The sequence below is a fragment of the Bufo gargarizans genome, chromosome 4, assembly GCF_014858855.1.
Source record: "Bufo gargarizans isolate SCDJY-AF-19 chromosome 4, ASM1485885v1, whole genome shotgun sequence".
NCBI lineage: Eukaryota > Metazoa > Chordata > Amphibia > Anura > Bufonidae > Bufo > Bufo gargarizans.
The window spans coordinates 392,135,714-392,160,904 of record NC_058083.1 but is presented as its reverse complement, the minus strand read 5'-3'; the positions used below and the strand labels follow the sequence as shown (position 1 = coordinate 392,160,904).

The 25,191-nt window shown below is 46.0% G+C and overlaps 1 protein-coding gene across 3 annotated transcripts in view; it reads left to right on the top strand.

The window, feature by feature from the left end:
* The first annotated feature begins 3,156 nt into the window (after positions 1-3,156).
* EPM2A (EPM2A glucan phosphatase, laforin) overlaps positions 3,157-25,191 on the top strand; it is a 125,603-nt gene continuing 103,568 nt past the window's right edge. The window contains exons 1-2 of one of the 3 annotated variants that reach the window (XM_044290000.1): positions 3,157-3,348; positions 9,493-9,753. In XM_044290000.1, the coding sequence (XP_044145935.1) occupies positions 9,498-9,753 (256 nt within the window). In that variant the 5' untranslated portion in view covers positions 3,157-3,348; positions 9,493-9,497. Of the gene's footprint in view, positions 3,349-3,397; positions 3,658-9,492; positions 9,754-21,381; positions 21,426-25,191 lie in introns of those variants that run through there. The other 2 variants (XM_044289999.1, XM_044290001.1) reach the window with 2 other exon arrangements.

Below are 25,191 nucleotides of genomic sequence, written 5' to 3'. Positions count from 1 at the left end.
TTTCACGGACCCATTGACTTGAATGGGTCCGTGAACCGTTGTCCGTCAAAAAAATAGGACAGGTCCCATTTTTTTGACGGACAGGATACACGGATCACGGTCTCGGCTGCAAAACGGTGCATTTTCCGATTTTTCCACGGACCCATTGAAAGTCAATGGGTCCGCGAAAAAAAACGGAAAACGGCACAACGGCCACGGATGCACACAACGGTCGTGTGCATGAGGCCTAAGACAAAAGAGAAACATGATTATGATAATGGAGTTCTGCCTGTTACAATAGTAACAAACCATTGTGATATCATCTAAGAAAAAAATACTGAATTACTGAAAAGAAATACAGTCGTCATCACACCACTGTGACATCATTAGTATAGATTACTAGCTATCATCCTTTGGAATTCTGCCTAGAACAAGACACATACCGTTGTGACATCACTGCAGTGGGATACTGGTTTGGACAAGCGATAAATACCACTGCAACATAACAACAAAAGACCCATACCACTATTGTGTCATCATCACAATCAAATGTTGCCTAGGACAGAGATCAGCAACCTTCGGCACCCCAGCTGCTGTGAAACTACAACTCCCAGCATGAAACATGCTTGGCTGTTCTTCTAAGCCAAGCATTCTCAAACTGCGGTCCTCCAGCTGATGCAAAACTACAACTCCCAGCATGCCCAAACAGCCTACAGCAGGGCATTGCGGGAGTTGTAGTTTTACAACAGCTGGAGAGCCGCAGTTTGAGGATGCCTCTTCTAAGCCTTGTTTCACTTTTGCGTTAAGCAGACTGTTCCGGCTGGGAACAGCCCGCCGGATCCGTGAATACCAGATGGTACCGTGATACATTCACTATAATGGGGACCGGCGGATATCTGACTGCAACCGAGCAAATATGCCAAGAAGCGGATAGGCAAATACCGCTGCGCGTAGCAATTTTTATCTGGCCACCTCTCGGCATATTTGCCAGGTGACGGCCAAATCTCTGCTGCTCCCCATTATAGTAAATAGGGCAAGACGGTACCTCGGTAGTGCACGGTTGCGACCGGTATTCACGGATCCAAAAGGCTGTTCCCCGCCGGATCTGTTTTAATGCAGATGTGAAACAGGCTTAACTTCCATAGAAGTAAATGGAGCATTCTGGGAGTTGTAGTTTCAGAACAGCGGGAGTTCCTGGAGGTTGCTGATCCCTGGCCTAGGACAACACAGGAATACTCTTGTGGCATGATCTTTACGGGCAGCAGTCATGATAAAGTCCCTATAGGTGTCATTTATGACTGTAAAGGCTCCGGAACTCTGAAATCTGTCTCAGGTATGTTCTTTTGAGCGAGACTGTATTCTCTTTGGGGCAGATCAGTATGAGAAGAGGTCCTATGAACCACTTTTTATATTTATAGACTTCTTTAAAGGGGTCAGGCAGTGCAGTAATATTGCTGACTTATTCTCAGGATAGGTCTCCAATATGGGATTGGCAGGGTCTGACTCCCAGGACCGCTGCTGATCAGGTGTTTGAAGGATTTCATACCAGTTCAGTGTAATTACAACTGCTGGTCACACCACATACTGAGCTGTCCCTGCATAGAAATGGCGCTGTGGCAGACTAAAAAGGGAACGTGTATAGAGCTGAGGACGTGGGTTCCTAGATGACAGCTAGCACATCCGCAATACCCAGTCCCCATAGCTCTTTGTGCTTTTATTGTGTAAAAAAAACCCGATTTGATACGTATGCAAATTAACCTGAGATGAGTCCTGTCCCTGACTCATCTCACATACAGGACTCATCTCAGGTTAATTTGCATACGTATCAAATCGTTTTTTTTTTTTTTTACACAATAAAAGCACACAGAGCTATGGGGACTGGGTATTGCAGATGTGCTAGCGGCCATCTAGCAGCCCATGTCCCCAGCTCTATACACAAAATCCCGGTGATAGGTTCCCTTTAAAGAGGACCTTTCACCAGGATACATGTATTGAAATAGTTAGATTACCTCACAGTGCGGCCCCCAGTGATGTCTTTCTGCTTTTTTTTTTTTTTTTTTCAAAGGACCCCCCCCCCCCTTTTGTCCGCTGTGGTCCCCGTTTGTTTTGGCGTCTCATATGCTAATGAGGCAATTCGGTTCAACTAGGCGGGGACTTGAATTTGTACTGGGCGCGGTTATCTTCTCCCTGGCTGCGAGTGCATCAAATCAGAGCGCCAATCTCTTAGCCAGGAAAAAGGAGCTCAAGTTCTCGCAAGATTAATTTGAGCTTTTACACATCCCGAGCCGTGCGCCATCTTGGAGTCCCCGACGGAGAGCATCGCAGCGGCATCCTGTGGGTAAGTATGAAAAACAACCCTAGAAAATGAGCATCTTGTTCAACCTTTACTGATACTCCCCCTAGGCAAACAAACATGATGTTAGTTTTACAAATTTATGTCCCACCACCCCCTAAGGGACTCCAAGATGGCACACGGCTCGGGATGTGTAAAAGCTCAAGTTAATCTCGCGAGAACTTGAGCTCGTTCTCCCTGGCTAAGAGCGGGGCGCTCTGATTGGATGCGCTCGCAGCCAGGGAGAAGATAACCGCGCCCAGGACAAATTTGAGTCCCCGCTTAGTTGAACCGAATTGCCTCATTAGCATATGGGGCACCAAAACAAACGGGGACCACAGCGGACAAAAGGGGGGGTGTCCTTTGAAAAAATATAAAAATAAGCAGAAAGACATCACTGGGGGCCGCACTGTAAGGTAATATAACTATTTCAATACATGTATCCTGGTGAAAGGTCCTCTTTAAACAGCTGATTGGCGAGGGTGCCAGGAGTCAGACCCCCACATATCTGGTCATAAATATCTTTGACCCAGTGGACCCCTTTTAACCTCGCCTGAGGCAGAGCCTAATAGGCTGCTTCTTAGTAAAGGTACATTCACACAAGGCAGGAAATCTCCATGGAGAGCAGTCAGAACATGGAGGATTAACCACTGCTGGCAGATCAGTGGAGCACAGAGCCGGTGGTGTCACAATGGAGCAGGGTGACGTCACTCATCGCTGCTGACGTCACTGTACAGCTATTAATGGTCTATACAACACGGGAACACCAAGCAAGAGCAGCTGTCCTCTTCTCGCAGAACGGCGAGCGCCCCCTGCTGGAACCTAGTCGGTAATGTCACCTCAATAACAGCTCCTAGCGCTGCAGCATAGGCGAGTGACGGTAATGTCCGGTAGGAGACGTGCTGTATATACCGGAACTGTAATTCCGCCCTCCCCGTTTCCCATACACCGTAGTATATAAAGGACGCGAGGAAAGTGGGCGGAGCCGCATCGTCCGGGCAGACGGCTTGTGGTACATAGGCCTGAGCACCGCACAGGTATACGGCTGCACTATGTGCGCGCTTCTTATCCGCGTGCCTACCTGTAGTTCTCTGCTCTGCCATTGTGGGGCGCTACAAGCCTTACATAAGCTATCATTTACAGCACTGTGAATTCTCGGTTATGGTTGATTCCACAGGACGGTAGATGCTGCAGATCTGGTTTGCAGTTAGAGGAATTAAAAAAACAAAAAACAAAAGCCAAGTACATATGTGTTATTACCAGAGGGAGCAGTTAGATTTTTTTGGGTCAGAAAAAAGGTTTTGCCTCCAAGAAACAAAGAAACGATTGGCTGTGAAAGATGGCAGGTAAAACCTGGTGCTTTTCTGTACCGTGATCATGCACCGTTTTCTGTAGCTACACTGGTAAACCCGGCACTGTTCTGTACAGTACACCGTATTCCGTAGCTACACTGGTAAACCCGGCACTGTTCTGTACAGTACACCGTATTCCGTAGCTACACTGGTAAACCTGGCGCTGTTCTGTACAGTACACCGTATTCCGTAGCTACACTGGTAAACCTGGCGCTGTTCTGTACAGTACACTGTATTCTGTAGTTACACTGGTGAACCTGGAGCTGTTCTGTAGGGTGCCCTGTATTCTGTAGCTACACTGGCGCAGTTCTGTATGGTGCACTGTGTTCTGTAGCTACACCGGTAAACCTGGAGCTGTTCTGTACAGTACACTGTATTCTGTAGTTACACTGGTAAACCTGGAGCATTTATGTACAGTACACTGTATTCTGTAGTTACACTGGTAAACCTGGAGCATTTCTGTACAGTACACTGTATTCTGTAGTTACACTGGTAAACCTGGAGCATTTCTGTACAGTACACTGTATTCTGTAGTTACACTGGTAAACCTGGAGCATTTCTGTACAGTACACTGTATTCTGTAGCTACACTGGTAAACCTGGAGCTGTTCTGTACAGTACACCGTATTCCGTAGCTACACTGGTGAACCTGGAGCTGTTCTGTACAGTACACTGTATTCTGTAGTTACACTGGTAAACCTGGAGCATTTATGTACAGTACACTGTATTCTGTAGTTACACTGGTAAACCTGGAGCATTTCTGTACAGTACACTGTATTCTGTAGTTACACTGGTAAACCTGGAGCATTTCTGTACAGTACACTGTATTCTGTAGTTACACTGGTAAACCTGGAGCTGTTCTGTACAGTACACTGTATTCTGTAGCCACACTGGTAAACCTGGAGCTGTTCTGTACAGTACACCGTATTCCGTAGCTACACTGGTAAACCTGGCGCTGTTCTGTACAGTACACCGTATTCCGTAGCTACACTGGTGAACCTGGAGCTGTTCTTTACAGTGCACCGTATTCTGTAGCTACACTGGTAAACCTGGAGCTGTTCTGTACAGTACACTGTATTCTGTAGTTACACTGGTAAACCTGGAGCATTTCTGTACAGTACACTGTATTCTGTAGTTACACTGGTAAACCTGGAGCATTTCTGTACAGTACACTGTATTCTGTAGTTACACTGGTAAACCTGGAGCTGTTCTGTACAGTACACTGTATTCTGTAGCCACACTGGTAAACCTGGAGCTGTTCTGTACAGTACACTGTAATTTGTAGCCACACTGGTAAACCTGGAGCTGTTCTGTACAGTACACTGTATTCTGTAGCTACACTGGTAAACCTGGCGCTGTTCCGTAGGGTGCCCTGTATTCTGTAGCTACACTGGCGCAGTTCTGTATGGTGCACTGTGTTCTGTAGCTACACCGGTAAACCTGGCACTGTTCTGTACAGTACACTGTATTCTGTAGTTACACTGGTAAACCTGGAGCTGTTCTGTACAGTACACTGTATTCTGTAGTTACACTGGTGAACCTGGAGCTGTTCTGCACAGTACACTGTATTTTGTAGCCACACTGGTAAACCTGGAGCTGTTCTGTACAGTACACTGTATTCTGTAGCCACACTGGTAAACCTGGAGCTGTTCTGTACAGTACACTGTATTCTGTAGCCACACTGGTAAACCTGGAGCTGTTCTGTACAGTACACTGTATTTTGTAGCCACACTGGTAAACCTGGAGCTGTTCTGTACAGTACACTGTATTCTGTAGCTACACTGGTAAACCTGGCGCTGTTCTGTAGGGTGCCCTGTATTCTGTAGCTACACTGGCGCAGTTCTGTATGGTGCACTGTGTTCTGTAGCTACACCGGTAAACCTGGCACTGTTCTCTACAGTACACTGTATTCTGTAGTTACACTGGTAAACCTGGAGCTGGCTGGCAGTGTGATTGTGACTGGGACTGTTGTGAAGGCCTTGTGGAACTGTATAAGTTCTAAGTAACCTAAAGAGGTTGCCCAGCTTTTTAACAATTTTTAGTCCCCTCTCCTCTGGACCTGTGTAAGTAAGCCTACTTACCTGCTCCCAGCAGGTCCACCACTGCATTTACTGTTCTTCAATCCCTAATTGTAAACTTTCCTCATGGACTGGGGTCACTTGTGCTTCTGCGGCCAATAACTGGCTGCAGCCGTGACCTGTCCACAAAGGGGCATGTGACCCTGTGACATGCTACTTGAGGGGACACGTCATGCAGCTGCACACGCGACCTCAGTCCTTGCTGAAAGTTTACAACCGGGAACCAGAACGCAGTGAATTCAGCAGTGTACCGGAAAAGGAGGAAGTGACCGGTGGGGAACAGGTCCAGCAGGAGAAGAGGGGAAAACACATTGCCCACATAGATATCCTCTTGTTACTATACATGTGAAATTTGCTGCAGATTTGCTGTGGATTTTCTGGTAAAATCTTCAGGTGGTCTTTCAGTGGAGAAATCTGGCACGTGTGGCTCTAGCATTAAGTTGCCTTCACTTGCGGCAGATTTTGTTGCAGAAAATAATTCAGTTCCATTCATTTGAATGGATTTATTCTGGTGGGAAGCCCATGGATTTCCTCAAGCCTCATTCAGATGAATGGAACTGATTTTCAGTTGCAGAAATGTTCTACAACAAAATTTGCTGCGTTTGAAGGCACTTTTGCTGTGCTATAACTGGTGCAGACATGAGGAGGCGACACATGACTGGTGGTGTTCTCTCTATAAACCCACCTGTCATGCTCTGCTTTCAGGCCCGTCGCTACCCAACAGGCAAAACAAGCAATTGCTTGGGGCCCCGAGCTGGCCCGGGGCCAAGCAGAGCCGGTGCCCGATGGTATATTCTAACCCTCAGGTGTTCCCATGGTGACGGGGACGCTTGCCTGCGGGTTAGAATATACCATCGGATCTGAGTTTTACAAGCTCAGTGAGATCGTAAAAACTCAAATCCAATGGTATATTCTAACCCCCGGGCGTTCCCATGGTGACAGGGACGCTTGCCTGGGGGTTAGAATATACAGGGACACGCCGCTCACAGCAGTATATTTATAAACTAACTAATCAGTAACTACTTTAACTTTAATCATTGCTCATTGCTGAGCTCTTTACTTGGATTATTTGGATATCTTACTTTGTCTTAGCTCCGGTAATAGCAGGCAGTGCAGGGGGCAGCGCTCACTCACTGACCGACGTCACGCGCCTGCTCCTCCCACTAGGCGGCGCAGGCCGCCTGCCGCCTGCACTAATCCAAGTAAAGAGCTCATCAATGAGCAATGATTAAAGTTAAAGTAGTTACTGATTTGTTTATAAATATACTGCTGTGAGCGTCGGAGAGGGGGATCTGTGGATGGCACTGCAGGGGGATCTGTGGATGGCACAGTATAATGCCTCCTAGGAGATGCCCCCATAGTGCTCCTCTCCCCCCATGTGTGCCAGTATAAAGCCCCCTAGTAGATGCCCCCATAGTGCTCCTCTCCCCCTATGTGTGCCAGTATAATGACCCCTAGTAGATACCCCATAGTGCTCCGCTCCCTCCATGTGTGCCAGTATAATGACCCCTAGTAGATACCCTATAGTGCTCCTCTCCCCCCCATGTGTGCCAGTATAATGCCCCCTAGGAGATGCCTCCATAGTGCTCCTCTCCCCCCCCATCATGGCACTGTTTAGGGGAGGGGGGATCTGTGGAAGGCACTGTTTAGGGGGGGGATCTGTGGATGGCACTGTTTAGGGGGGGATCTGTGGATGGCACTGTTTAGGGGAGGGATGATCTGTGGATGGCACTGTTTAGGGGAGGAGGGATCTGTGACGGCACTGTTTAGGGGGAGATCTGTGGATGGCACTGTTTAAGGGGGAGATCTGTGGATGGCACTGTTTAAGGGGGAGATCTGTGGATGGCACTGTTTAAGGGGGAGATCTGTGGATGGCACTGTTTAGGGGGGAGATCTGTGGGTGGCACTGTTTAGGGGGGAGATCTGTGGGTGGCACTGTTTAGGGGGGAGATCTGTGGGTGGCACTGTTTAGGGGGGAGATCTGTGGGTGGCACTGTTTGGGGGGGAGATCTGTGGGTGGCACTGTTTGGGGGGGAGATCTGTGGGTGGCACTGTTTAGGGGGGAGATCTGTGGGTGGCACTGTTCAAATTTACTGCTGTGAGCGTCGGAGAGGGGGATCTGTGGATGGCACTGTAGGGGGATCTGTGGATGGCACAGTATAATGCCTCCTAGGAGATGCCCCCATAGTGCTCCTCTCCCCCCATGTGTGCCAGTATAAAGCCCCCTAGTAGATGCCCCCATAGTGCTCCTCTCCCCCCATGTGTGCCAGTATAATGACCCCTAGTAGATACCCCATAGTGCTCCGCTCCCCCCATGTGTGCCAGTATAATGACCCCTAGTAGATACCCTATAGTGCTCCTCTCCCCCCCATGTGTGCCAGTATAATGCCCCCTAGGAGATGCCTCCATAGTGCTCCTCTCCCCCCCATCATGGCACTGTTTAGGGGAGGGGGGGATCTGTGGAAGGCACTGTTTAGGGGGATCTGTGGAAGGCACTGTTTAGGGGGGGGGGGGGGATCTGTGGATGGCACTGTTTAGGGGGGGGATCTGTGGATGGCACTGTTTAGGGAGGGATGATCTGTGGATGGCACTGTTTAGGGAGGGATGATCTGTGGCGGCACTGTTTAGGGGAGGGGGGATCTGTGGAAGGCACTGTTTAGGGGGGATCTGTGGAAGGCACTGTTTAGGGGGGGATCTGTGGATGGCACTGTTTAGGGGGGGGGATCTGTGGATGGCACTGTTTAGGGGGGGATGATCTGTGGATGGCACTGTTTAGGGAGGGATGATCTGTGGCGGCACTGTTTAGGGGGAGATCTGTGGATGGCACTGTTTAGGGGGAGATCTGTGGATGGCACTGTTTAGGGGAGGAGGGATCTGTGGATGGCACTGTTTAGGGGGGAGATCTGTGGATGGCACTGTTTAGGGGGGAGATCTGTGGATGGCACTGTTTAGGGGGGAGATCTGTGGATGGCACTGTTTAGGGGGGAGATCTGTGGATGGCACTGTTTAGGGGGGAGATCTGTGGATGGCACTGTTTAGGGGGGAGATCTGTGGATGGCACTGTTTAGGGGGGAGATCTGTGGATGGCACTGTTTAGGGGGGAGATCTGTGGATGGCACTGTTTAGGGGGGAGATCTGTGGATGGCACTGTTTAGGGGGGAGATCTGTGGATGGCACTGTTTAGGGGGGAGATCTGTGGATGGCACTGTTCAAATTTCATGCACATTAAATGCAACAGCAGTATTTGCACTGTAAACCTCCTTTTTTATTTATATAAAGTGTGGGTGAACTTAAACTGTATGGCTATACTGTGGTTCCTGTAGGCTTTGCGTGCGTAAGGTGTGGATGAGGGGGCCTCCATGTCTATTTTGCTTGGGGCCCCCAAATTCCTTCAAACGGCCCTGTCTGCCTTGCGTCAGTTTTACCCAGAGTGATTCCCATCTTAGACATCTATGGCCTATCCACAGAATATTCCATTAATATGTCATAGGTGGCAGTTATCTATGGGAATCTCATCTATTACACACATAGGGGTCTCTTGAGAGGTGGTTGCATGTTGGACTTTTCATTGTAGTTTGCAGAAATTGTAAAACCCTTAGTCCCTGGAGCCCCACCCTCTGATGGAGTAGGTTGTGCGCCCCAAAATGTATTCTGTATTTGTAAGTCTAAGATAAAATTTGTAAGATTTTAGGATTTGAAAGATAAAAGCAAATTTTTCAATAAATGTCTATTAACGATCTCATCTTTTGTAGTGACCATGAAGCCGATGTTCTTCAGATTTGGCGTGGTCATCACTCTCAGTCACACAGACACTGAACTCTTGGTGCTTGGCTCAAGGGCAGAGATGGGAGCCTGGGACCCGCAGTTTGCCGTACCAATGAAGCCCACACGATGTCCTCTGTCCACTATTGAGCCATCTCTCTGGGTGGGAGAGGTACTATTGGAGGAGCCATTCACTAACAAATTTTGGTTCAAATTTATCAAAAAGGAAGCTGGAGTGTTAATTTGGGAAGGTAATGTATGAAAAACTCTGGCGAAGTTGCATTGTGCATGCTCAAAGTGTTGTCTGAAAGGGCATCTGTCAGCAGATTTGTACCTATGACACTGGCTGACCTGTTGCATGTGCACTTGGCAGCTGAAGGCATTTGGGTTGGTCCCGTGTTCATATGTGATTGCATTGCTGATCAAAAAAATGATGTTTTAATATATGCAAATGAGCCTCTAGGAGCAACGGGGGAGTTGCTGTTACACCTAGAAGCTCTGCTGTCTCTGCATATGCTGCTCCCTCTGCACTTTGACAGAGCCAGGCAGTAAAAACATCATCACGCCTGCCTGCCCCTGTAAATCAAAGTGGAGAGGACACAGCAGTTGCAAGGAGAGGAGAGCGTCTAGGTGTAACGGCAACGCCCCCATTGCTCCTAGAGGCTCATTTCCATATATTAAAACATCAAATTTCTCAGCAATGCGGGCACATATGAACATGGGACCAATGCAGATGCCTTCAGCTGGCCAGCACACATACAACAGGTCAGCCAGTTTCATAGGTACAAATATGCTGACAGATGTCCTTTAAAGGGAGTCTGTCAGCAGTTTTGTTGATGCAGATTGCAGTGCTTTGGGCTAAGTGTATGAGCCGCTCCACATCTTCTCCCCTCTGCTGAGAATGACGTCTGTAGCACTGCAGCCCGCCCCTGGTGCACTTGCGAGAGTGGCATCCATGATATTCAAAATTCATTTTTATAGCTCTCAGTGGATTAAAAGCAGGCACATGGGTATGTATTACCACGTGTCCACTGCCTCTACCTATTTCTATCAGCAGTTTTGCATCAACAAAACTGCTAACAGGCTCTCTTTAAAGATAATATATTTTCAAGGCCCAATATGTGAACCCCTTTCACATGAGATTCAGAAGATCTACTTTTTTATCCAAAGGATTAGATGTCATTACAAGAGAGAAGGGATGAACGTGGATATGTGAGAATAATTTATTACTATTTGAAGACCACAGTGTAACAAGGTCAATAGGAGATGTATACCCACAAACAGATTTGGCTTTGGTCTAAACCAGGAAATGGAATCTAAGGGACTCCGAGTTCTTCACCCTTAACCCCCCCCCACTAGGGGGTGTAGGCTTCACCATTAGGAAGCTCTAGATTTCTACATCCAGAGTAGTCTTCATTAACAGGCAGCACCTAGATGGAGAGTAGACACCAGGACAAGGTGCCAGGGTAGTAGTAATCATAGTCTTACAGTGCATAGGTCAAGGCATGCGGTGTTCCTTCGTAACTAATAGTCAACCAAAGATCAGGAAAGACAGCGGATGGGTGGATGTAGTCAAATATACAAGCTGGGTCTGTAACAGAATAACCAGGAACAAACATCTGCATAAGGCGGGAACCAAATGGACCTTAATTCTCAAGCATAGAGCAATGGGATGGTCCTGTATAGAGGCTAGGGCTAGAGCACTTTTGCTTTAAGAAGATGGGAGCCAGAACATGCTTGCAACCCATCATTCTTACCACAATAAAGAACGATATCATAGCAATATCATTTAATTTTTCAATTGAGCAATGTGTGCAAATAGAATGCCTATGAGCCTACCCTTAGTACTGTATTACGGCTCTGTACTTATGGGCTTATTCCTTTCCTTTGTATATGTTACATAGGCAGCCTGTGTCAATCACTGCTCTGCTGCTTATATTAGAAAGATTTCTTAATGAACTACTTCTCCTTTCACTACAACTCTCCTCCTCTCCTTGGTCTGTGTGTTCCTTCTAATTACTGATCAGCTTCTGCTTTAACTCTGTGCTGCTGACCCTGTTTCCTTGCCTGGGCAACTTGCTATGTTCTTTGCAGAGGAGTACTGTTTTCCTGTTGTCTGTCTGTGTACTGACCTTTGCCTTTCACCCTCTGCTGCCAGCCCTCACTTAGGACCTGTTTCCCAGATTCATTCATACTCTGCCTGCCCTGACCTCGGCCTGTTACTCACTACGTGTTCCTTCAGTGCCTTCCGCCAGTGTCTGACTCCTGTAGGTCAGCTTTTTAGCTTACCAGGGCTACTTAAAGAGGTAGCGGTCTGGTGGTTCCTTGCAGCGAAGTCCATAGATTGTATAGAAGTAGAAGGGGGAATACCAAGGAGTCACCAGGATAATGCTCTTAGGTTTAGCCCAAAGTCAATCCAATCAGTTGACACAGTGGTTCTACACCATACAAAGGTTTTTCCGCTCAGAGCCATACAGAATTTAACCAGAAAATAAATGTGGTGCCATTGCATGCAGTATTATAGAGACATGTCGGATGCATCTGTTGCAGGGGATGATAGAATGCCAGGCTAAAGCACCATACAACAAAATACTGGGGGGGTCATTTATCAAACTGGTGTAAAGTATAAGTGGCCGATCAGATTCCACCTTTCGTTTTCTGAATGAGCTGTCAAAAATGAAAGGTGGCATCTGATTGGTTGCTATGGGCAACTAAGCCAGTCTTACTTTACACCAGTTTGATAAATGACCCCTTGAGTGCCTAATGCCATGCTGCTTCCATCCATGGTTAAGTTGCTTGTTTAAAGTGGTTCTGCACTTTGTTTAAACTGAGCTTTGCCGCTCCCAGGCAAGTTGATACTAGTCGTGACGTCACTGGGCCTGCGGTAAACAGTGAGAAGGCCGCGGCGCTCCTTCTCAAACAGCTGATCGGCGGGGGTCCCGGGTGTTGGACCCCCGCCCATAAGATGCTGATCTATCCAGAGGATAGATCATGCTGATCTATCCAGAGGATAGATCATCAGTTTAAACAAAGCGCAGAACCCCTTTAAGTACTACATAGTTTTTGTGCTTCACTGCAGTGTACACGTGAAATAACCCTCTCTAGATAAATAGTACATACAGTGCTAAGACCCTCATAGCATGCAAATAAATAGAAAAGTGCATAATGTTTCCAGATAGATAAAGCATACAGATAAGTAGGGTATGCATAGTCCTCATAAGTAGTGAAAACATTGCCCAGAGAATTTGGGCACCATCTAAGGCTGCTTTCACACTAGCGTTCGCTGGTCCGCTCGTGAGCTCCGTTTGAAGGAGCTCACGAGCGGACCCGAACGCAGCCGTCCAGCCCTGATGCAGTCTGAATGGAGGCGGATCCGCTCAGACTGCATCAGTCTGGCGGCGTTCAGCCTCCGCTCCGCTCGCCTCCGCACGGACAGGCGGACAGCTGAACGCTGCTTGCAGCGTTCGGGTGTCCGCCTGGCCGTGCGGAGGCGTGCGGATCCGTGTGGATCCGTCCAGACTTTCAATGTAAGTCAATGGGGACGGATCCGTTTGAAGATGCCACAATGTGGCTCAATCTTCAAGCGGATCCGTCCCCCATTGACTTTACATTGAAAGTCTGGACGGATCCGTACTAGGCTATTTTCACACTTAGCTGTTCTATGCTAAAAATAATGCAGACGGATCCGTTCTGAACGGAGCCTCCGTCTGCATTATTATGAGCGGATCCGTTCAGAACGGATCCGCCCGAACGCTAGTGTGAAAGTAGCCTAAGGTGTTTGGAAGAGGGACGGAGGTTTCATACAACATTTTGTCTAGTTCTTCTATGCGTGCGCTTCCTCTCTGGTGTCAGCCAGCGCATGAACATCCAACTTTAATCTTATTGGACTGTTGGGTCGGATATGGGCTTCACATTAGTTACTGGATGCTCCTACACACCACCACTAGGGACAGACTATAATCTCCTGTATAATCTCTGCTGTCTCTTCCATATAGACATGTGCTGTAATCCTTGCAACCACCTGTCTGTGTTTTTTCCACAGCTTCCCTTCCTTGACTGTATACTGACCTACTGCTACTTTTGGCATTAAAAGGTTAATGATATCTTTTCTGACAGCATTGTAAATCCTCAGTGTCTCAGATTTACAGTATCTTTGATGCCAGAAATCAAAGGAAACCAGAAAGGAGATCAAATAGTGCGATGAGGGGGCCTGCTGCATCCCCTATAGTTACGCCATTGATTATAATCTACCCCTGAAATATATGATGCTCCTAATGTGGAACCCATGTGAAAAATGGCTATTTACATGGGTCGATCATTGCCTTGTCTAAACATGCGGCTGATTGCTTATTTCTTGACCTATCGCATCTTTCATGCACATGTCTGGAGCACCTCGCCCTGTGTGAAAAGTTAAACGAATGATCGTATTAACGATTGTTTGTCCCCTAGTACTGAAAATGCATGTAAATGCAGGTAACAAGTGCTGGTCAACATGAGTGATTGGCTCACATTACTGGCCAGAATACCTGTGCGGGTGAAAGGACACTTAAGGGGCATAATGGAAATTTGTGACTGCGTATTTCTGTTTTGTTTGCAAATGTGTGGTTCATTCTGTGAAGGACATTAATCACTCCGATTCCTGTTCGATTTATAGCGATGAGCGCAAAACCATATCATATACAAGGACATTCGAGATTCTATTTGCAATTGAAGAAATTCTGTACCTAGTTTTTCCAGTTTTCTTTTTTAAGTGTGATTCATCAACCTGTATGCTTTTTTAATTTACTTAATTAACTTAAAGGGAACCTGTCATCAACTTTATGCTGATCTCACTGAGGGCAGCATAAATTAGTGACAGAAATGCTGATTTCCGCGGTGTGTCACTGATGAGATAAAAGTAAGTGGTTGCTGAGAACCAGCATCTTAATCATTGCAGCCCAGGCCTTGAAAAGAGTCAGATCTACCTGAGAAGAGTCATGGTTATTCCTAATCTCCTGCTCTCCCCGTCCACCTGCTGATTATTGGCAGTTCTCTCCTAGAGAGAAAGGGAGAAAACCAGGTAGAAGACTGTCAGTCATCAGCAGGTGGGCAGGAGAGCAGGAATTCATAAATAACCATGACTCTTCTCAGGTGGCCGTGACTCTTTTCCAGGCCCAGTTTGCAATGTTTGTGATGTTGGTTCTCGGCAACCACTTACTTTTAACTAATAAATGACAGACCGCTGAAATCAACTCACCTGTCTCTACTTTATTCTGTCGTTAGTATGGGCAGCATAAAGTTGATGACAGGTTCCCTTTAAATGGAAGCTAGCTTAGCAAACCTCATGTTTAACCACCTCCCGACTGCCTAACGCACCGATGCGTCCGGGAGGTGGTTGATTTATTCCTCCTGGACGCATCGGCGCGTCATCTCGCGAGATTTCCTGTAAACGCGCGCGCACACAGGCGCGCGCGCTCACAGGAACGGAAGGTAAGCGAGTGGATCTCCAGCCTGCCAGCGGCAGTGATTTTTTTAACCCCTAACAGGTATATTAGACGCTGTTTTGATAACCGCATCTAATATACCTGCTACCTGGTCCTCTGGTGGTCCCTTTTGTTTGGATCGACCACCAGAGGACACAGGCAGCTCAGTAAAGTCGCACCAAACACCACACCACACCACACTACACTACACCCCCCCCCCCGTCACTTATTAACCCCTTATGAACCCCTGATCACCCATGATCACCCCATATAAACTCCCTGATCACCCCCCTGTCATTGATCACCCCCCTGTCAGGCTCCGTTCAGACGTCCGTATGATTTTTACGGATCCACGGATACATGGATCGGATCCGCAAAACACATGCGGACGTCTGAATGGAGCCTTACAGGGGGGTGATCAATGACAGGCGGGTGATCACCCATATAGATTCCCTGATCACCCCCCTGTCATTGATCACCCCCCTGTCATTGATCACCCCCCTGTAAGGCTCCATTCAGACGTCCGTATGATTTTTACGGATCCATGGATAGGATCCGCAAAACACATGCGGACGTCTGAATGGAGCCTTACAGGGGGGTGATCAATGACAGGCGGGTGATCACCCCCTGTCATTGATCACCCCCCTGTAGGGCTCCATTCAGACGTCCGCATGTGTTTTGGTATCCATGGATCCGTAAAAATCATGCGGACGTCTGAATGGAGCCTTACAGGGGGGTGATCAATGACAGAGGGGTGATCACCCATATACACTCCCTGATCACCCCCTGTCATTGATCACCCCCCTGTAAGGCTCCATTCAGACGTCCGCATGTGTTTTGCGGATCCGATCCATGTATCCATGGATCCGTAAAAATCATACGGACGTCTGAATGGAGCCTTACAGGGGGGGTGATCAGTGACAGGGGGGTGATCACCCTGATCACCCCCTGTCATTGATCACCCCCCTGTAAGGCTCCATTCAGACGTCCGCATGTGTTTTGCGGATCCGATAAATGTATCCATGGATCCGTAAAAATCATACGGACGTCTGAATGGAGCCTTACAGGGGGGTGATCAATGACAGGGGGGTGATCACCCTGATCACCCCCTGTCATTGATCACCCCCCTGTAAGGCTCCATTCAGACGTCCGCATGTGTTTTGCGGATCCGATCCATGTATCCGTAAAAATCATGCGGACGTCTGAATGGAGCCTTACAGGGGGTGATCAATGACAGGGGGGTGATCAGGGAGTCTATATGGGTGATCACCCCCCTGTCATTGATCACCCTCCTGTCATTGATCACCCCCCCCCTGTAAGGCTCCATTCAGACATTTTTTTGGCCCAAGTTAGCGGAAATTTTTTGTTTGTTTTTGTTTTTTCTTACTAAGTCTCATATTCCACTAACTTGTGTCAAAAAATAAAATCTCACATGAACTCACCATACCCCTCACGGAATCCAAATGCGTAAACATTTTTAGACATTTATATTCCAGACTTCTTCTCACGCTTTAGGGCCCCTAAAAAGCCAGGGCAGTATAAATACCCCACATGTGACCCCATTTCGGAAAGAAGACACCCCAAGGTATTCCATGAGGGGCATATTGAGTCCATGAAAGATTGAAATTTTTGTCCTAAGTTAGCGGAAAGTGAGACTTTGTGAGAAAAGAAACAAAAAAAAATCAATTTCCGCTAACTTATGCAACAAAAAAAAAATATATTTCTATGAACTCGCCAGGCCCCTCATTGAATACCTTGGGGTGTCTTCTTTCCAAAGTGGGGTCACATGTGGGGTATTTATACTGCCCTGGCTTTTTAGGGGCCCGAAAGTGTGAGAAGAAGTCTGGGATCCAAATGTCTAAAAATGCCCTCCTAAAAGGAATTTGGGCCCCTTTGCCCACCTTGGCTGCAAAAAAGTGGGACACATCTGGTATCGCCGTACTAAGGAGAAGTTGGGGAATGTGTTTTGGGGTGTCATTTTACATATACCCATGCTGGGTGAGAAAAATATCTTGGTCAAATGCCAACTTTGTATAAAAAAATGGGAAAAGTTGTCTTTTGCCAAGATATTTCTCTCACTCAGCATGGGTATATGTAAAATTGCAAAATTTTACAGCTGAAAGTGAAAACTGTCATTTTTTTGCAAAAAAATCATTACATTTCGATTAATAACAAAAAAAGTAAAAATGTCAGCAGCAATAAAATACCACCAAATGAAAGCTCTATTAGTGAGAAGAAAAGGAGGTAAAATTCATTTGGGTGGTAAGTTGCATGACCGAGCGATAAACGGCGAAAGTAGTGTAGTGCAGAAGTGTAAAAAGTGGTCTGGTCATTAAGGGGGTTTCAGCTAGCGGGGCTGAAGTGGTTAACGTGTCCCCTCTTGACCTGTATTGATTATAACATCACATGTTCTCTACTTTTCATGCATCAAAGCGCTTCATTATTTTGGGATGCTAATTCCCAGAGGCTCTTGAAAATGTGAACATTGGGGTTCATTCAAATGACCATATCATGTTCTATTCTATTTGCGGCATGGTTGCAGAATGCAGACAGCACACAGATGACAACAGTTTTTTTTTGCGGCCCGATAGAAGTGAATGAGCAAAAAAGAGGATCAGACACGGACCAAAATACTACTGTCTGAATGAGGCGTGTGAATGTAAAGTATTTCATAAATATTAAAATAAATATTTTGTGGTGATGTGTACAGTATTAAGTTCTGAGAGACGTGTGTATTCCACCGAGATACCTCAGCTGGGTGAGATAACTGAAATCCAGAAAGCTGCAGTGGTTTCAGCAAAGTGTAGTTTGCTGAGACAGTTTTGTCTAGACCAGGCATGCTCAACCTGTGGCCCTCCAGCTGTTGCAAAACTACAACTTCCAGCATGCCTGAACAGCCTACAGCTATCAGCCTACAGCAGGGCATTGTGGAGGGCCGCAGGTTGAGCATGCCTGGTCTTGATGTTGTTCTGGGCTGGATTTCATGTGGACTTGGGGATAGGTTTGGTAGTGGGATCTGCCAGTCTACACCCTTCCCCTACATGTATTGTCTTTTGCCGGAGGTGATCGCAGGTGAGGCCTGCTGCTGTAATCACGGAGGGATAAAACAACCTTCTGTGTATGACTTGGAGGAAGAAAGGCTGAGGAAGCCTGAGAGGCTCTGTGTGGTCTCAGCTAGGATGCCACAAGCCTTTGTAAAGCCTGAAGTTTGGGGGGCCCAGCGACGCCTAAAGAAAGAGTTGCGCGGTCAGAGTTGGGAGGACTTCTGGACCATCTACCCCCAAGGGTGCTGGTGTGGTCACTGCCTGGAGGCTGCTGGACCGCGTATGGCTGAGGAAGTCTGATCTAATCCCATGTGTGAACTGTGCTCTATAGGTGAGGTACAGACTACACGTGTATTAGGTAGAGCCAAGACAGGCAGGTGTTTATTTTCGATGTCTGTTTGTGATGGTGAAGCACCTTTTGGACTGGAACCCCGTTGTCAGAGGAAAAGTCTGTGATTGCGATCCCTTACAATTTATAACTATTTATATTTATTAAATAATTAAAATGTATTCTTGAGGCTTCCTTTACACATGGAGGAAAACATTTTTTATTAGGTTTTTATTGAGCATATTTTATTTGTAACAATTCGTAACCGGGTTACAAGTATGAGTTAGGGTCCATTCACACGTCCGCAAATGGGTCAGCATCCGTTCCGCAATATCGGGAACGGGTGCGGACCAATTTATTCTCAATGGGGCAGGAATCAATGCGGAGAGCACACTATGTGCTCTCCGCATCCGCATTTCCAGCGCGCGTCCCCGAACTTTCGGGACGCGGCTCCGCAATTGCGGACAAGAATAGGCAGTTCTATGGGGGGTGCCGGCTGGGTGTATTGCGGATCCGCAATACACCATGGACGTGTGAATAGACCCTTGTTGCAAAAAAATTAATAAATTGATGCAATATAAGGTGACTAAGATGAAGAATATATGAAAAGCCTGACACACCAGGCTTACAAAGGAAGCAACTTTTTTCTGATGCATCAATCCATGTATAATGGTTTAATGCCCATACTGTTTTAGAAACAAGCCCATAACTACCAACAGGTTGCGTGTTGGGTCTAAAAACTTCAGAACTTCAGAATTCTGGCTTAAAAAAAAAGTAATAAAATCAGGGTTTTCGACTTTTTGAGCTTATTTGTGCAAACATTTTGCGATATTTAGCATTAACAAATTGGGTCTGACTCATGATAAAATTGGGCCTAATTTATGATGAAACATCCTCCATGGAAGACAGCAGTCTATGAAAAATGTCTTATCAGAGTGAGAAAGGCATAGCAAAATTTTTTATTTTTGTAGAAAGTGACATGTGGCCCTTTTCATCCTGTTATAAACTTTTTTTTAACCTTAAAGGGCTTCTGTCACCCCCCAAAACTCATTTATCTTTTTTTGGCATATTAAAATCCTTATTGTACGACTATTCCCTATATAGGGCTCTTAACTTGTTCTGTGGCTTTGTTCTATTAAAAATCGAGCGTTTAAAATATGCAAATGACTTCACTACCAGCAAGTAGGGCGTCTACTTGCTGGTAGCCGCCGCATCCTTCTTTTAAAAAAACGCCCCCTCCTCCAGTTGATTGACAGGGCCAGCGAGCGCTCTCCTCCTCCAGCTGGCCCTGTCTGCAATTCAAATCCCGCGCCTGCGCCTTACGTGTCTTCATTTGGCGCAGGCGCTCTGAGAGAAGGACGATCGCTTCCTCAGCACTTCCTCAGTGCGCCTGCGCAGATGACGTCTTCTCTTTCGGGTTTAGAGGTGATGTCATCGGTGCAGTGGTCTCCTGACTGAGACCACACACAGAGCCTCTGCTTCACAAAACAGTCTCGCTCTCCCTCCTCAGACTGACCTACTCTGAGGCGCTTTATGCCAGCCTGATTACAGCAGGCCTCCCCTGCGATCACCTCAGGTAGAAAGGAAAACCCATACTGGAAGGGTGTGGACTGGGAACTCCCTTTACCAAGCCTAGCCACCAGTCCAAGTAAAATCCAGCCTAGAAAATGTATACAAAAATGTCTCAGCAAACTGTGCTTTGCTGAGACTACTGCCACTCTCTGGATTTTATCTGTCCCACCCATCTGAGGTACCTGAAGTGGGACAACACACCCTCCAGCACATTACCACAATATATATAAATACACACTGCCCATCCCAAAAAAGTCACCACCAAAAATATTTAGTTGCACCGCCTTTAGCTTTGATTACGGCACGCATTCGCTGTGGCATTGTTTCGATGAGCTTCTGCAATGTCGCAAGATTTATTTCCATCCAGTGTTGCATACATTTTTCACCAAGATCTTGCATTGATGATAGTAGAGTTTGACTGCTGTGCAAAGCCTTCTCCAGCACATCCCAAAGATTCAATGGGGTTAACTTGGTCTGGACTCTATGGTGGCCAATCCATGTGTGAAAATGATGTATCATGCTCTCTGAACCACTCTTTCACAATTTGAGCCAGATGAATCCTGGCATTGTCATCTTGGAATATGAAAACTGGAAAGATATGTGGATAGCTCACCACCCTCCTCAGTAAGGTAGGGGTGCTCTAGCCGAAAGACTGCTCACTCAAACAGTCCAAAGGGATAAGAAAAATGGAAAAAAGCGGCTGGCACTCGCTATGTGGTTTCACATCAAACAACAATTTATTATAACTATACCGTTAATACAATACATATGATCTAAAAAATAATGATTAAAAAATCCCCTAAAAAATAAATAATAAAATACAATATATACTGTTATGTTGGGTCACAAACCGCACCAAAATAAAGTCTCTTAAGAAAGTGTGTATTTCTTTGCCTGTTTAGGCAGTATGTGTCCAATTCAATATAACAAGGATACTGTCTCTTTAAATGAAAGATGAAGCCAAGTCCACAAGCTATGTTAATTACTGCTGGGGGATAGTATCACCCGCTCTGTATTTCTCTTCAGCAGTTCTTACATAAGTAAGTCTTGTAGCTTTCGGTTTTAAGATATATAATCGATTTGTAGGGTAATTGTTTGGCTTACCCACCCAGACGAATCTCCAGCCGTCTGTTTAAGCCGCTTCTGCTTGCTCTCGGCGTCCTCGCTCTCCGGCGTTTGACATGTGATGTACCAGAGTTATCGCGGGATTTGGAAGTTTCAGTCCGAAGATCTGATGAGAGCTGCAGAGTAGATGTAAAAATGGAGCGCTCCACTTGTAGAAAATAATTAAAATTTCGTCGATCATATCCAGAAGCTTGTTGTTGGCAGGGATATAACGCTAAACGCGTTTCGAGGACTTCAATCCTCTTCCTCAGTAGCTACCCTCTCATCAGATCTTCGGACTGAAACTTCCAAATCCCGCGATAACTCTGGTACATCACATGTCAAACGCCGGAGAGCGAGGACGCCGAGAGCGAGCAGAAGCGGCTTAAACAGACGGCTGGAGATTCGTCTGGGTGGGTAAGCCAAACAATTACCCTACAAATCGATTATATATCTTAAAACCGAAAGCTACAAGACTTACTTATGTAAGAACTGCTGAAGAGAAATACAGAGCGGGTGATACTATCCCCCAGCAGTAATTAACATAGCTTGTGGACTTGGCTTCATCTTTCATTTAAAGAGACAGTATCCTTGTTATATTGAATTGGACACATACTGCCTAAACAGGCAAAGAAATACACACTTTCTTAAGAGACTTTATTTTGGTGCGGTTTGTGACCCAACATAACAGTATATATTGTATTTTATTTATTTTTTAGGGTATTTTTTAATCATTATTTTTTAGATCATATGTATTGTATTAACGGTATAGTTATAATAAATTGTTGTTTGATGTGAAACCACATAGCGAGTGCCAGCCGCTTTTTTCCATTTTTCTCATTTTGGAATATGCCTGTGCCATCAGGGAAGATAAAATCCATTGATGGAATAACCTGGTCATTCAGTATGTTCAGGTAGTCAGCTGACCTCATTCTTGGAGCACATACTGTTGCTGAACCTAGACCTGACCAACTACAGCAACCCCAGATCATAGCACTGTCCCTACAGGCTTGTACAGTAGGCACTAGGCATGATGGGTGCATCACTTCATCTGCCTCTTTTCTTACCCTGATGCACCCATCACTCTAGAACAGGGTAAATCTGGACTCATCAGTCCACATGACCTTCTTCCATTGCTCCAGAGTCCAATCTTTATGCTCCCTAGCAAATTGAAGCCTTTTTCTCTGGTTTGCCTCACTGATTAGTGGTTTTCTTACGGCTACATAGCTGTTCAGTCCAAATCCCTTGAGTTCCCTTCACATTGTGCATGTGGAAATGCTCTTACTTTCACTATTTAACATAGCCCTGAGTTCTACTGTTGTTTTTCTTCGATTTGATTTCACCAAATGTTTAAGTGATCGCCGATCACGATCATTGAGGATTTTTTTCCATCCACATTTCTTCCTCGAATATGATAGGTCCCCACTATCCTTCCAGTTTTTAATAATGCGTTGGACAGTTCTTAACCCAATTTTAGTAGTTTCTGCAATCTCCTTAGATGTTTTCTCTGCTTGATGCATGCCAATGATTTGACCCTTCTCAAACAGACTAACATCTTTTCCACAACCACGAGATGTGTCTTTCGACATGGTTGTTTAAGAAATGAGAAGCAACTCATTGCACCAGTTGGGGTTAAATAACTTGTTGCCACCTGAAAGATAATCGCCCATGCAGTCATTATCCAATAGGAGGCTCATAACTATTTGCTTAGTTAATCCACGTGGCGACAGGCAGTGTATATTTAATTTGTGACCATTAGGTGTCACCATTTACCCTTATATTGTGTGCTGTGCTCCAAGAAGCCTCTGTAGCAATATCTAACTCAGGCTACTTTCACACTAACGTTTTTAATGGATCTAGCAGGGTTCAGCAAAAACGCTTCCGTTACTGATAATACAACTATCTGCATCCGTTATGAACGGATCCAGTTGTATTATCTTTAACATTGCCAAGACGGATCCGTCATGAACGCCATTGAAAGTCAAAGGAGGACGGATCCGTTTTCTATTGTCAGAGAAAACTGATCCATCCCCATTGACTTGCATTGTGGGTCATGATGTTTCCATCTTGCTCCGCATCCCAAAACGGAAAGCAAACTGTAGCATGCTGCGGTTTGCTCTCTGGTATGAGAACGGAATGCATTTTGGAGCACTCCGTTCTGTTCAGTTAAGTTTTTTTCCCCATTTGCGGTATTGAGCCCCTATGACTGATCTCAATACCGGAAAACTAAAACGCTAGTGTGAAAGTAGCTTAAAGAGGCATCTGAGCACTAGGTAAACTTGTGCCATATCTATCTCATTTAGGAGGATCTGGCCACTTTCATGTTTTCATGCCTTATTCAGACGGGTTTAATGTGGGCATATTTTACTTTACATATTAAAGCTGGAAAGCTCTACTGATAACCAACAGTACAATCTATGATGCTGTAAGTTCGGATCATTAGACTCCTGGTCAGGCCAATATTTATGGCTGTAATATGGATGCTATAATTTGCTTACATTTCAGCCGGTTAAATAAGGCCTTGCATCCGTATTTTTTTCTTATCTGTAGTATGTAGTTTAACCCAATCTATGAGGCTGTATACATAGGAGTGTACAATATGGCTGTATTTAAAAAATGCAACACGTTACTTTCTTCTGTTTTGTAGATGGAAAATGCCCTAAAGTAGGGATGCATCTGTACTGTATGTCATCAGTTTTCCAAAACCAGACCTGCTGATAGAGCACCCAACAGGGTTTCCCTGAGGAATCCCAACAGGAAAAGGTGGTAGAACCAATAAAACAGAGATAACCAAAATTGGTGTTACAAATGCCAGTGTTAGTGTCCATCAGGCAGTCCGTACACCAGAAGTTTAAATCTACTTCACTTATGAGCTGGCATAGATTTGAACTATCATTTATGTAAATTTCTGACATAAATGAGAGTACATTTTTAGGCTGTGGAGGCCATGCCCCCTCTCAATAAACCTTGCTCACTTTTCTTACCACTTTTAAAAAAAATCACAAATAATTGGGTGTGTTCCCTAATTTAATGTATTTTTTAAACTATAAGATGCACTTTTCCCCCCCCAAAAGTGGGGGAAAAGTGGCACTGCGTCTTATAGTCCGAATGCTAATGAACGCTTCCATTATGGAAGTTGTCATCAGCATGCAGGAGGTGTGGGGAGTGGTGAGATAAGCGCTGTGCTGGCTCTACTTGCCCTCCCTGATCATCTTCCAGGTTCTGCTCTGCACTCTGTCCTGACTGCATACAGCATCAGGACGTAGTGCATGTAGGAGCACACTATGACCTGATGCTGTGCGATGTCAGGTCACAGTGCAGTGCAGGCCGTAAGAAGACCAGGGAGGGTGAGTGGATCTGCAGAGTGGCAGCAGGAGAGGTAAGTTTTTTAACTTTAATGTCTGATCTGACATCTGATGGCGGGGTCCGATCTGAGGCTGATGGCGGGGTCCGATCTGAGGCTGATGGCGGGGTCCGATCTGAGGCTGATGGCGGGGTCCGATCTGAGGCTGATGGCGGGGTCCGATCTGAGGCTGATGGCGGGGTCCGATCTGAGGCTGATGGCGGGGTCCGATCTGAGGCTGATGGCGGGGTCTGAGCTGAGGCTAATGGAGATCTGAGCTGAGGCTCATGGTCTGATTTGTGGCTGATAAGGGTCTGATCTCAGGGTGATGCGTCTTATAGTCTGAAAAATAGGGTACATCTTTTTATGATATGATGGCATAAAAGGTTTTATAAAACAAAGCAACAGTGAAAACCTGTAGTCCGTGTATACCCCAAAAGGTTAGTAATAGCAGCAGTCCAGATGACAGAAGCCGGTCCTCTCCCCTGTATGTAATAATAGAAGAAAATAGCTTCTGGTCCGCGCTTCTCCCAGCAAAAACGTAGCCACCTGTGCGCACAGGAAAATTTATTTCTCACAGGCAGACGCCCTTTTCCTCGCTCCACGCTGCCCAGCAGAGTCTCATGCACTCCAGCACCTTCAAAGAAACGGCAACATAGTGCAGCATCCACGGTACTTTTAAATGAAAATCTATTTATTGTACTCACAAACAAGCACTTGAAATCAGCATTAAAATGTCTGGTCTGGAATTCCTAGTATACATTAATGACAATATCTGGAACATTGTTTTCACAGAAATTATCAGTAAAGAAAAAGTGCAGTTTTTAGATCTGGAA